Here is a 13,206-nt window from a genome sequence, read left to right on the forward strand (position 1 = left end):
GCCTCGAGGAGGAGCTGCAGGGGGGCCCTGGCACTGTCAGGGGGCCCGGGCTGGGGTGCTGAGTTGTCCCGGAGGACTCTGTCCCTGTCACCACAGCGGTGCGCGGAGCAGGGGGTGTGTGGGGATCACTTCCTGCAGGGGAAGTGCTGGCGGAGGAGGCCAGCCCACGGGACTGGAGGGCAGGGGCCCTTTCCTCCCTGTCAGCCCTGGCCCCACTGTTATTTTTTCCAATTGAAGAAGGAAAACATTTCCTCCTCCTCCTCCTCCTCCTTGCACTCTGCCCTGGGCGGCCAGAGAGCAGAGGACAGACGTGTCAGGATGGGGAACCCCCCGCCCCCCGTCCCAGCCCAGGTGACAGGGAAAGGCCCGGGCTCCCTCTTCTCTGGGCCAGCCTGGCCGCTGGACCCCTGGGTGGACCCCAGGCAAGGACCTACCCCATCTGGGCACTGTGTCCTTGTCTCCAAGCACACTGGTTTCTATCAGTGTTTCCCAAATGTTAGACTCTTCATACCACCTGGATTGTGACCCTGCTGCTGCTGCTACTGCTAAGTCGCTTCAGTCACCAGGCTCCCCCGTCCCTGGGATTCTCCAGGCAAGAACACTGGAGTGGGTTGCCATTTCCTTCTCCAATGCATGAAAGTGAAAAGTGAAAGTGAAGTCACTCAGTCGTGTCCGACTGTTAGCGACCCCATGGACTGCAGCCTACCAGGCTCCTCCGTCCATGGGATTCTCCAGGCAAGAGTACTGGAGTGGGCTGCCATTTGTCTTTAAATCAACCCACGTTTTAAAGACTTCCATAAATGCATTTATCAAGCAAGCTTGACATCGGTATTATACTTGGAAAGCCAGCCTCACTTGCCCAAGCCATAAAATAAGTGCCAATATTATAAAGAAAACAAGGAGCTATAAGCAAAATTCTAGAATGCTGAGCTTGAGACCTCATCTCTATTAAAAATGGACAGTGACAAATATTAGAGAGGTATTAAAGATACATGGGCCCCAAGCAGAAACTTCCTCTTGAGCAGACACAGAGAAGGGCCTGATCACACTGATCACAGTGCGACCTGGGGTAGCTGGCAGCCACTCCAGGGTAGGTTAATCCGGGTTAGTTAACTCAGCGTGGGTTGATGGTGGGTACTACCTAACCCCCCTGCCTGGGGACCATCCATCTTCCCCGTGTCCCCTCTAAAATCCCTTCTCAGAGGATACCCCTTACCCCTCCGCCTCTTAGCATGACCAGGGGAGATACGGGCTCTTCCCTTCCTTCCTTCCTTCCTTCCTTCCCTCCCTCCCTCAGCCCACAGTTATCAGCACCTCTCTGCCCAGCCGGGGGTCCAGTGTGGCCGCCACGGCGATCTGTCGTGGCCTGAGGGTAATGAATGGGCAGAGGGGGAAAAACATGTGATCTGGTTAGAGCTGGGTTCAAATCCTCACCTCGCTCATGCCCCCTCCATTTCTCCATCTGTGAAATGGGTTTGATGACCCCTGCGTTTTCTGCTGGCTGTGAGGATGGCATGAGGTTGTGCGGGGCAGTGCTGGGTACAGTAGTTTGCTCTTGTTGGAAAGTGGGTCTGCGAGCTGCCACAGGGCCCTGATATAAGGGAAGAAGCACACAGTTACCCAGGGCCTGCCATGTGCCCAGCACTGGGCTGGCTTCACATCCACAGCCACCCAGGGGCTGGAAGGCTCTTATGGCTCTCCTCATTTTACAGACAAGGACACGGGCTCAGAGAGGGTAAGGGCCTTGCCCTAGGCCACACAGCACTACCACCTCCAGCTTCCATGAAGACGCTTGGACCCTGGCCATGGCTTCCACGGCTCACCTGGCCTGCGTAGCCCCAGCTCCCCGGCATCTCTGGAAACCCAGCCCTTGGCTTGGCAGGTAGTTTGGTGTCCAGAGTGCCCAGAACCATCCACCATGCGCCAGACTGAAGTTGCGACCACAGAGAGCATTCTCCTCAAGGCTCGGTGGGGGGAGCTGCAGGATGTGGCAAGATGAGCTGGGAGACAGGAAGGAAGCTAGGAGGGCGAGGGGGGTGGAGAGAGAGAGGGCTTGGGAGATCGGGGGAGGGAGATTAAGAGGGGCAGAGACAGAGAGAGAGATGCCCACACAAAGACAGAGTAGAAGGGTTGGGGGGGAGATACAAAGAATGGGAGAGACCAGGAGGAGTGAGAAGGCAGACAGAACCAGAGACGGGTGGGGAAGGCTAGAGAAGATGGGATGGGGCGGGATTTAGACGGAGGGGGGCCCCGGGGAGCGGGGGCGAGATGCACTGAGGCAGCCCCCTGCACCCGTCCCAGGCTGCTGCACAGGTGGCACAGCTAAGTGCTCCCCACCAAGGCCAGAGGGGGGACAAGGGTCTTATCAGGCTGTCTCCTGAGCGGCCTTGAGCCCCGGGGGCGGGGGATGGGGCCCCGAAGCAGAACCTCTGGCTTCCTGCGTGGAGTGCTCCTGGCTGGCTGTCAGGGTGGCGGTCAGACCCATCGGAGGGCTTGGAAAGAGGCAGGCTGATGCGCACATCCTGACGGCAGGAAGCCGGGCGTTTGGGGAAGTGGGGGCCTGCTGTCAGCCTGGCCTTTCCTGCCTGCCCCGTGGGGCCCCGAGAAACAGCCCCCCCCCCATCCTTCCTTCCTGGCCAGGTGGGAACAGGTGAGGGAGGCTATGCTCCCCCCACCCAGTTCTGAGAGGCTGGAGCTGGCCGGGGAGAGTTGGGTGGGGTTCGGAGCCTGCAGACGGGGCTTTCAAACATCATAGCTCTGCTCCTTAGGAGCTGTGGGTCTGGAGCCAGTCCGTGCACCCCTGGGGCCTCAGGCTCTGAATCTGTAAGGTGGGACAGTAATCTGAGCAGCGTCAGAGGCGGCTGCGAGGGCCGAGTGAGTCAGAATGTGCTTGGTATGGCATATGGCAGGGGACAAGCCTTGCTTGGGCGCTGGCAGTGGTCAGCTGCCACGCGTGCGCCTCGTGCAGGCCCCGTGACCTGTCATCATCGCTGCCCACTGCTGCCCCCGGTGCCCACCTGCTCCTCCCACGTGAAAGGAGAAGCAAGCCCAGGGCCGGCTTACCTGTGCCTGTGCCCACAACCAAGCGTGCTAACTCGCTTCAGTCATGTCCAACTCCCTGTGACCCCATGGACCGTAGCCCGCCAGGCTCCTCTGTGCGTGGGATTCTCCAGGCCAGAATACTGGAGCGGGTTGCCATGGCCTCCTCCTCTTCCCAGCCCAGGGATCAAGCCCGCCTCTCTTGCACTGGCAGGCGGATTCTTTACCATTGCACCGCCAGGGAAGCCCCACATGTGGCTGATCTTCCCCTAAATCTGGGGGGATTTTAGATTCTCCTAGAGTTCTGAATAAAGTGGGTGGAAGGGCAGCTTCCACCCTGTGGGCCTTCTGGGGCCATCACACCACCCGCCCCCCCAACCAGGACCAAGGCCCCACTCTGGGTGCCCTGGGCTCTGCACGGTCCTGAAATAGTACCTCTGCACTTTCCCCTGATCTGTGTGCTGACCCTTGAGTCCAGGCCCCTGCCACTGGTCAAGGCCCCTTCTGGGCTGGAGATCATGGAATCTGAGGGGGTGGTGCCCCTGTCCAGTTGACCTGCGGGTGCCCAGGCTCTGGGGTTTGAGGCCTGGACAGTATATCCTGTGAAGAAGACTGGAGTGTGAGATGGGGAGAGACCAGGAGGACGGGGATGAGGAGGGTAGACAGAGGTGGACGAGACGGGGCAGAGGGCTCCAGGGAGACAGAGGGCCCGAGGGGGCGGGCGCAGAGGGAGCCACCAGGACAGAACAGGGGAGGGTGGGTGAAGCAGAGACCGAGAAAAGGAGAGACGGCACGCATGGAGTTGGGGTGGGGGGCGGGCCACGCAGAGACAGGGAGACGCCGAGAGACATTCAGCGAGAAAGACAGATACAGAAAAAGAGATGGGAGAAAAGAGGAAGAAAAAATAAAGCACGACAGACAGGCCAAGGCAGCCAAGAGGGAGAAGGAACTCAAGCAACCAGCGACGGAGGCGGGGGCAGCTCCGGGTGCCGCGCGAGAGGGTCGTGCAGGCCGCCGGGCAGCCGACCCACCGACAGCCGAGCGGGGCCCGGTGGGGCGAGGCCCGGGCCGCCAGGGGCGGGGGGACCCGGGGTGCGTGCGGGAGCTGGGCCTGGGGCCGGGAGGGGGCCCGGGAGGCGGGGCGCGGCCGGGCGGGGCGCGGCGGGGGCGGGGCCCGAGGGCGTGTCCGCGGCGGAGCCGCCCCCGCCCCGCCCCCGAGTTGCGCGGAGCGACGGAGCCGGTCCGGGGCGCCGGGGCCGGGGGCGGCTGGCTGGCTGGCGCGGGCAGGAAGCGCGCCTCGCGGCCCGGGCCCGCCCCCCGCCTCCTGCCGCCTCCGGGCTCCCGGCTCCCGGCCGCGCCGCGCCCCATGCACTCGCCGTGCCGCGTAGCCCGCGCACGCCCGGATGGCTCGTCGCGCCGCGGGCGGCGCACCCCTTAGCGCCCGGGCCGCCGCGGCCAGCCCCCTGCCGCCGCGCCCGCCATTCCGGGCCCCGCAGTGCCCGCCGCCGCCGCTGCTGCTTTGGCTGCTGCTGCTCCTGGGGGCGGCGCGGATCGGCGCCCTGGAGATCCAGCGCCGGTTCCCCTCGCCCACGCCCACCAACAACTTCGCCCTGGACGGCGCGGCGGGGACCGTGTACTTGGCGGCCGTCAACCGCCTCTACCAGCTGTCGGGCGCCAACCTGAGCCTGGAAGCCGAGGCGGCCGTGGGCCCGGTGGCCGACAGCCCGCTGTGTCACGCCCCGCAGCTCCCTCAGGCCTCGTGCGAGCACCCACGGCGCCTCACCGACAACTACAACAAGATCCTGCAGCTGGACCCGGGCCAGGGCCTGGTGGTCGTGTGTGGCTCCATCTACCAGGGCTTCTGCCAGCTGCGGCGGCGGGGCAACATCTCGGCGGTGGCCGTGCCCTTCCCGCCCGCCGCGCCGCCCGCCGCGCCCGTCACGGTGTTCCCCAGCATGCTGAACGTGGCGGCCAACCACCCCAACGCGTCCACCGTGGGGCTGCTCCTGCCGCCGGCGGCCGGCGCCGGGGGCAGCCGTCTGCTCGTGGGCGCCACGTACACGGGCTACGGCAGCGCCTTCTTCCCGCGCAACCGCAGCTTGGAGGACCACCGCTTCGAGAACACGCCCGAGATCGCCATCCGCTCCCTGGACGCGCGCGGCGACCTGGCCAAGCTCTTCACCTTCGACCTCAACCCCTCCGACGACAACATTCTCAAGATCAAGCAGGGCGCCAAGGAGCAGCACAAGCTGGGCTTCGTCCGCGCCTTCCTGCACCCTCCCGACCCGCGACCCGGCGCGCAAACCTACGCGTACCTGGCGCTCAACAGCGAGGCGCGCGCAGGCGACAAGGAGAGCCAGGCGCGGAGCCTGCTGGCGCGCATCTGCCTGCCCCGCGGCGCCGGCGCCGACGCCAAGAAGCTCACGGAGTCCTACATCCAGCTGGGCTTGCAGTGCGCGGGCGGCGCGGGCCGCGGCGACCTCTACAGCCGCCTGGTGTCCGTCTTCCCCACGCGCGAGCTGCTCTTCGCGGTCTTCGAGCGGCCGCAGGGTACCCCGGCGGCCCGCGCGGCTCCCGCCGCGCTCTGCGCCTTCCGCTTCGCCGACGTGCAAGCCGCAATCCGCGCCGCGCGCACCGCCTGCTTCGTAGATCCTGCCCCCGACGTGGTGGCCGTGCTCGACAGCGTGGTGCAGGGCACCGGGCCGGCCTGCGAGCGCAAGCGCAACATCCAGGTAGGACGCCCAGGCCGCCGGGGCTCGGGGACCGTCCCAGGGCGCCGGCGGGAGGGCGGGCGGGCAACCCGGCAGGTTGTGCAGCTGGGCGGGTCCCACGTGTGAGCGTACCTCGACCCAGATGTGCGTGTATGGGGACCCAAGTGTGAACTCTGCGCCCCAGGTGCTTTTGTGGAAACCCCGGTGGTGACCCGAGGATACAGGTGTCAGCCGAGGTGGGGGGCACTGGCCTGAATATGGTGTGAGCCCGTTGGGCAGTCCATAGGAGTGCTCCCTTACAGGTGCACGTGTCTAGGTGTGCAGGGCTGATACCGATACCGTTGTGGGTGAGTGCCCAGGTGTGCGCTGACGAGAGCCAGAGGGGCATATCTTCTAAAAGAGGTGTCTGAAAGACATGTTCTGAAGACAGTTGGGTGTGCAAGTGAGGGTCGTAGCAGTGGGCTGAGGGCACAGCGTGTGAGTGCCGTGTCTGCCCAAGGTGTGTTCAGGGCCGGCCATGTGGGCCCCTCAGAGCCGCCTTTGCGAGCTGGCAGATGTGTGCATGGGTGTGGCAGGTGTGTGCCAGGGCCCTGCTGGCGGGGGGGTCGGGGAGAGGAATGAGTGTGTGCACCAGACCCGTGTGTCACTGAGCTGGGTGACGCGGGAGTGGAGGCAGTCAGTTGTGGGCGGCACAGGGACCCTGGCATTTGGGAACCCATCAGTGCTCCAGGGAGGCTGCCGGTTGGCAACAACATGTCTTTACTGAGCGTTTAGCGTGCACCAGGCGTGGGGTTTCGTCTACTAAGCACATCACAAGAGCGTGACTCTGTGTTCAAACAGCAGTCCTCTCAAGTAGGCTCTGTTCCCATCCCTGTTTTACGGATGAAGCAACTGAGGCCCAGAGAGGTTAAGTAACTTGCTGCAGATCACACAGCTTAGGAGGAGCAGAGGCAGGATCTGGGTCCAGGCTGTGTGGCCTGGAGCTCAGAGTGTGTGTGTGTGTGTGTGTGTGTGTGTGTGTGTGTGTGTGTGTCCAAGGAGGAGTCAGGATGGCTGGGGTGGGGAGCTCCCGCTTCAGGAGGGGAGGGAGGCGAGCAAGACTGTGTGTAGCGCCTGAGTGGGGAGCTGGAGGGAAGGGCAGGGTCAGGTACCCCAGCAGTGGTGGTGGTGGGGAGGCGGCCCAGGCACCTGGGGCCAGGCTTGGCAGGGGCGAGGGGGTGTCCAGGCTGGGGGTTCGATGTCTGTGTTGATCTGGGGTGAACGCGACACAAGGGCCCTGGAGGAAATTGTGTGGTCCTCAAGGGAGCCAGCCAGCAAGGGGTCCCTTCAGGGGGCCCTGGAGGTGGACCCCCGTGCCTTTTCCGCATTCTCCATCCCCAGCTGAGTCAGGGGACCCCTGGCCGCTCCCCTCCAAGCCTCAACTTCTCCTCAGCTTTCCCTGGAGAGGACGGGAAGGAGCCCTCCCTGGGGCTGGTCAGCAAGCTGGTCACGAGATGAATTATTCCCTCCGTGGGTGTGCCCAGCACTGGAGCTTTGAGAAAACACAGATTCCTTTGCTGCAGCTGGGCCAGCCCCCGCCCTGGCCCCCACCAGTGCCCACCACCCGGCTGGCCGGCTGCCCTGAAAGTGAAGGTCATGGTGGGTGAGCGGGGCGGGCGGATCGGGAGCCGGCAGCCGCCCATCACCGTGCTCAGGACATCCACTCTTCCCCTTCCCGAAATCCTCGAGCTCTGCTGGGCTATGGGACACAAGCTTTGTGTCAGGGGTGGGTCTCAGAGCTGCAGGAGGGGAATGGGGAGTCTCCCTGATTCCTGGAGGGGAGACCCCGTTGGAAGGTCCTTTCCAGGCCTGCGCAGCCGTCCGGGCCCACGGTGTGAGCCATCTGTGGGATTCCTCAGGCCGCAGCCTCCCTTCCCCCTCCAGCAGGAGCCGCCCTGGTTCCCACGGCCCCTCGTCCCCAGCCTGGCCTGGCCTGCCGTGAGTCACTCTGCTGAAGAAGGCTGGGGCTTCCCTTTCCTGGGGGGCAGGGCCTCTGCAGGGACACCGCCCCAGGGACAGAGTGGCCCAGGGCCTCCTTGCCATCCCAGAGTGGGGCTGATTCCTGGCCCTGCCTGGCACTCTCCCTGCGTCCTCCACACCCCTCTCCCTTCCCCGTGCCCAGCTGTGGGCACAGGCCAGGGCAGCTCCCAGATGTGTGCAGGGTCCCCGGTCCAGACCTCTAGCACCGGGGGGGCGGGGGGCAGTGGTTATTCTTGCCTGCTCCCCCCTTACAAGCTAAGGATGTGGACTTTGCATGCTGGGTTAAATCCTGCTCTTGCTGCTTCCCAGCTGTGTGACCTCGATAAGTGGCTTCATCTCTCTGAGGCTTAGTTGCTTCATCTGTAAAGTGGGGACCTTAGATCGCTAAGGATTCAGTTCAGTTCAGTTGCTCAGTCATGTCTGACTCTTTGTGACCCCATGGACTGCAGCACGCCAGGCCTCCCTGTCCATCACCAACTCCCGGAGCTTGCTTAAACTCATGTCGATTGAGTCGGTTATGCCTTCCAACAGTCAACCCTCATCTCTAAGGATTGATAAAGACCAAATGAGTTAGTTTTCAGTACGCAGCACACAGCGGGCGCCTGGCAGATATGTGCTGTTCCGGTTATTACTACCCCCGGGGTGTTAGAAGCACGTCTGAGCTTAGTCCTGGACATCAACCAGTGACCTCTCCTGGCTTATTCTGCAACCTTGAAGACCCAGTAAACATTGCCTAAGTCCCTGCAGTGTCGCTGTGCGCTGGGGCCCAGTGGAGGCTCCCTCACCATCTGCTCTCGTGGACCGAGCTAGGCGAGCGGAGGGCCAGACACATGGCCGGGGCATAGGCGCTGTGATGGGGGGGCACAGAGGGGCCTCTGGGGAGGGTGGTGTCAAAGCGCAGGAGGGTGGGCGAACAGGAGTTGGGCTTGTGAAGAGGGCAGGAGAAGAAGGAACGGGTCCAGGTCAAGGGTCACAGGTCCAGGGGCCTGGAGCGGCAAGGCGGGCTGGGGCTGTGCAGGGTGAGCAGTGTGCCGGGGCGGGGATCGGGAAGTGTGAGCTGGGTTGGGGGGTAAGCTGGCCTGCCCTAGGCACGGCTGTGTCCTGGGGACACGAGGTGGGGGAGTGGGGGACTCTGAGGGCTTCAGCCAGAGCATCCGATCTGAAGGAGCATCTCAGTTTCCCTGTCTGTAGAATGGGAGCGATAACAAAAGTACCGCCCTTCTAGTACTGTGGCGGGATTAAATAAGATGCCACAGGTGAGGCCCCTAGCAGCGTGCTGGGCGCAGGTGCTTGCAGTTACTAGGGTTATATTTAATAATTAGGGGCTACTTTAGAAAGTTGCTAGTTGAGAAGGACAGAGAAGAAGCAGGGTGAGAAGGAAGGAGGCTGGTGCCATCTTGCAGACAAGTGGGTCCCTCCTGTATGTGCACGTATTTCTTAAGCACCTACTGCGTGCTGGGCCCTGTGGCGGACGCTGGGGCAGCCGTGGGGGCAGCCAGCCGGGCCTTGTTCCTGGGGGACAGGTGTGAGCGGCCTGGAGGGCCTGGTCTGAGTGCATGGAGGGAAGCAGGGAGCTCTGGACAGGTTCGCATGTCCCAGAGGTGGGGACAGACAGGATGGAGGAGGGAGCAGCCCTGTCCAGCCAGGCGCTGGTGTGGAAAGCGGGGTAGGGGCTGAGACGGGTGCCTCTGGGGGAGAGAGTGAGTTTGGTCGGGGCGGGGGTGAGTACCAGGGGCCTGGAGTCCATCTCCCTCCCAACCCCCTCGGGCCTGACTGCCGCGGCAGAAGGGGGCCTCGGTGGGGCTGACCACGGGGGCCAGGACCCTGGTCTCCCATCTCCTCTCTGGGGATGTCTGACCCCCAAGCCGGGTGGCTCCTCCAGGCCTCTGGATACCTGACCCTCGTGCTCTTTCCTTCAGGGCCTGGAACCCCCGAGCCCCGGCTGGAGTGGCCTCGGACATTCCAGCTTCTCTCCTGGCAGGCTCTGCCCCTTGCCCACCACCTTGAAGATGATGAAGAGGTGGGGAACCTTGGCCCCCAGGCTTCAGAGGCCCTCAGCTTTGTCACTGATTGCTTTGGGCGTATTTAGGTCTTTGGACTATTTTGAGAAAGTGAGGGAGGGAATGAGGCTCCATCGCGTGTAGATCAGATCCCTTCCCTCACTTCGTGAATGCGGTTTGAAAGTGGGACGGGAGATCGCCTCGTGCTGTCGGTGGGGAAACTGAGGCACAGAGCCGCCCAGCATGGCAAGGGCGTGTCCAGCTCCCTTCCCTGGGTCTTTCCCTTCAACCTTTGAATGACTGAAAGGTTCGGTGTTTTAAAATCAAAAAGAAAACCAACAGGGAAATGTCAATGTTGCATTTTCAAGGTGTCTTTTTATAGTAAAGGTGGAAAAAAAACGCTCAGGCGGTTTTAAACTGGCATGCAGTGGGTGGGTGCCCGTTGTCAAGAAGGCGTTTTCTGAACCGATTTAGGGGCTGAAATAGAGGGTGGAGGTGGAGGGAGATAAGCTTGCAAGATGGCTTTCCATTTGGAGTTAGGCTGGAGGCTGGGAGTGAGCTCCCCGTGGTCGAGGGTATGAGCAGAGACACCGGGTGGGACTTAGGATGGGGGTTCCAGCAGGGTTGGCAGAATGACCTTCTAGCCTAGAGAGACAGACGGGTTCCTGGGCCAGGAGATGGTTACCATACCTCTCTGCCCAGGGCACGTCATCAGTCCTGACCACCAGGTACACTAGGGTAAAGCTGATGGTGAGGCGTCTTCCTCCTGCCTGTAAGCTGTGTGACCCAGAGTAAGTCATTTACCTTTTCTGGGCCCCACGTGCTCTCCTGGTCAAATGGAGAAGTGTCTCCTCCTGAACTGAAATCTCACATGAAGCACTCAGGCCATGGCAGGCGGAGGTTCTGGTACCAGAAGAGAAGTACCTCCGGGAAAAGTGTACTCAGGGTGTGGAACAGCCACTGGGGCAGGGAGTGCTCAGAGGCGGGAGGAGATGGGCCAAACCAGGCCCTGCAGGTGAGCGGGGTGCGGGGTGGTGGGGAGAGAGGGGAGTGTCGGGGCGCCCCAGGCCAAAATAAACCCTGGCATCACCTCTGCTATCGGTGGTGCAGGCGCTGCATGGCTGGTGGGCCTGAGGGCTGTGGACGGCTCTCTGGGGATGGATAGGAACCACGGCTGCGTTCCCGGTTCTGAGAAGAAAGCTCTGTGGGTCCTTCAGAGGCACCAGTCTGTTTGCTCTCACAGCCCCTGCCCCCAGCCTGTGAGGCAGGGAGTGCTGTTATCCCCACTTTACAGATAGGAAAACTGAGGCCCGGGGTCTCACACAGCTGGTTAACAGAGTAGGGTCTGCAGACTGGCTGGCTGGCTGGCTCTGGAGTCCGCGGTGGATGTCCTCCCGCGTTGGCTGTGGGCTCTCCGCTGGGGGTCTGCAGTTACCCCCACACCCCAGGGAAATTTGGGAGGGTCTCTACTGACGTGAAACGCCCTCTGTGACAGCACCTCCCGGCTGGCCCCAGATGGAAGCCGGGAACCGCCGCTGCAGTGACTCAGTTCCTGAGCAGCGTGAGGCTGGCGAGGACGTCTGCAGAGGCCAGACCACAAGTTGGGGGGCTGGGGGGTGGTGATTGGGTCTCCTGGGGAAGCCAGGGCGGCAGGGAAGGCACCTGGTGACACCATCTCTGAGAAGGGGATTGTTAGCCCTCGCCCTTTGGGTGCGTGAGTGAGAGGTGTGGTCGGTTTGAGTGCCTTGACAGTTGCTTTCTGCCGTGACCGCAGCCCCGGACAGTGCCGTGTCCTGGGGCAGGGCAGTGCTTCACGGTCCGGAGTTCCCTAGGAAGGTGGAGGGTATGTCACTGCCCCCGCCACGCCCAGAGCCATGGATGGATCAGTGCTGGACCCTGGTGCCGACTCCCTGGATGCAAATCCTGCCTCTGCACCTCCTCCCTGTGGCCTCCAGCTAGTCACTCCCCTCCTCCCAGCCTGTATTTCCCCATCTGTAAAGTGGGCTCGGCCGTCGACGAGAACAGGGCTGCCTGGAGTCCAGCGGAGGCCGTGCATGCGTCAGCTCGGGCCCTGCAGAATCTCCCTCTACGGGAGTCTGATTTGCCCACTGCCGCGGCTGGTGGATTCCATGGAGATGAAGGAAGCAGGCTGGGTTCCGGGTTCTGGTTGCCGAAGGGTAGAGAGCAGACACTGTGTGTACAGAACGGGAGCCTGAAGGGTCCCTTCCCCTTTTTGGGCCTCGGTTTCCCAGTCTGAACTGGGCTGCGGGGTGGCCGGAAAGCCCTCACGGCCACCAGAACCTCCGTCAGCAGCAGCATCGTTATTATTATCTTCTTGTTGTTGCTTCCTGGGAACTTATTTTCTGTTGGGCACTTTGCCAAATCGCATGTGGTGTGTATCTTTTAACCCTGCCAGAAACAGAATGCGGTTAGGATTACCCCCAGACTACAGAAAGGGAAAACAGAGGCCCAGAGAGGGAAAGGGACTTGCCTGAGGTCACACAGCGGTGGAGCAGGTGTTGGGCTTCGGAGTCTGTGCTCATCACCTTCGCTTCTTATTTGCTCTGAAAATGCTGACCTGATGGGTGTGAGCCGCAGAGGCCCTCAAGGTCACAGTGGGAAGGGGTGGGTGGGTCCCTCTTGAAGGTGAAGGACCTGAGACCCAGGGACGTCCTTCCCCTGCTGGGGTTGTGCTGAGAACTCCCGTACCCAGCATGGTCCCAGGCTGGGACCAGGTCCCCTGGGTGCGAGGCTCCTGTCCCCATGACCACAGCCGTCTCCACCTTCGCCCACCAGACCTCCCAGGCAACCTGCCCTGCCTGTCTGTGCTCCTGGTGGAGGGTGCCCTGGAGTGTGGCAGGGAGGGGGGCTCAGCTCTGTTACCCGGCAGCCCCTCAAAAGAGATGAATCAGCCTCTTCCCCTGTCCTCCAGGAACCCCCATATGGTCTGGCAGGAGATCAAGACAGGAGGTAGAACACCCAAGCCAGAGCTGCATGCTGACCAGCCTCGTCTGAGGGAGTCAGGGAGGGCTTCCTGGAGGAGGGGGTATTGCAGCAGAGCCTTTGACGGATAGGGCTGGGGGAGGCCTTCCAGGCAGAGGGCAGGGCTGGGGCAGAGGTCCAGAGATGCAGCAGAACATGGCTTGGGTGGCTGGCAGAGATGAAGCTGAGAAGTCTGTGAGGCCTGGGGTGTAGGCCAAGGGTCTGGACGCTGTCCTGTGGGCTGCGGGGAGCCAGCAAGGCCTTGGGGAAAGAGTGAGACACGGGCAGTCTGGCTCTGGAGCAGACCCAGTGCTGCCGGCCCTGCATCAGTCCTGCCTGGAGCCGGCGGGAGCCCCCACTGGGGCTGGACCAGGTGACTCCCGAGGGCCCCTCCAGCTCTGCCAGTGGCGTGGGGGTCGCCATGGAAACCATCTGGTCCCCGCGCGTGGGCACAG

General features: G+C 62.6%; 1 protein-coding gene and 1 long non-coding RNA gene across 3 annotated transcripts in view; both read left to right on the plus strand.

Moving 5' to 3' along the window:
• The first annotated feature begins 4,290 nt into the window (after window positions 1-4,290).
• PLXND1 (plexin D1) overlaps window positions 4,291-13,206 on the plus strand; it is a 49,015-nt gene continuing 40,099 nt past the window's right edge. For both annotated transcript variants that reach the window (XM_055557595.1, XM_055557596.1), the window contains exon 1: window positions 4,291-5,771. In XM_055557595.1, coding sequence (XP_055413570.1) covers window positions 4,443-5,771 — 1,329 coding nt within the window. In that variant the 5' untranslated portion in view covers window positions 4,291-4,442. The remainder of the gene's footprint in view (window positions 5,772-13,206) is intronic.
• Window positions 8,986-10,122, plus strand: LOC129635012 (uncharacterized). Its single transcript, XR_008706062.1, has 2 exons — window positions 8,986-9,189; window positions 9,689-10,122. It is a non-coding gene; the product is annotated as an uncharacterized LOC129635012 (long non-coding RNA).

This window comes from Bubalus kerabau, chromosome 20 (assembly GCF_029407905.1).
Source record: "Bubalus kerabau isolate K-KA32 ecotype Philippines breed swamp buffalo chromosome 20, PCC_UOA_SB_1v2, whole genome shotgun sequence".
Classification (NCBI taxonomy): domain Eukaryota; kingdom Metazoa; phylum Chordata; class Mammalia; order Artiodactyla; family Bovidae; genus Bubalus; species Bubalus kerabau.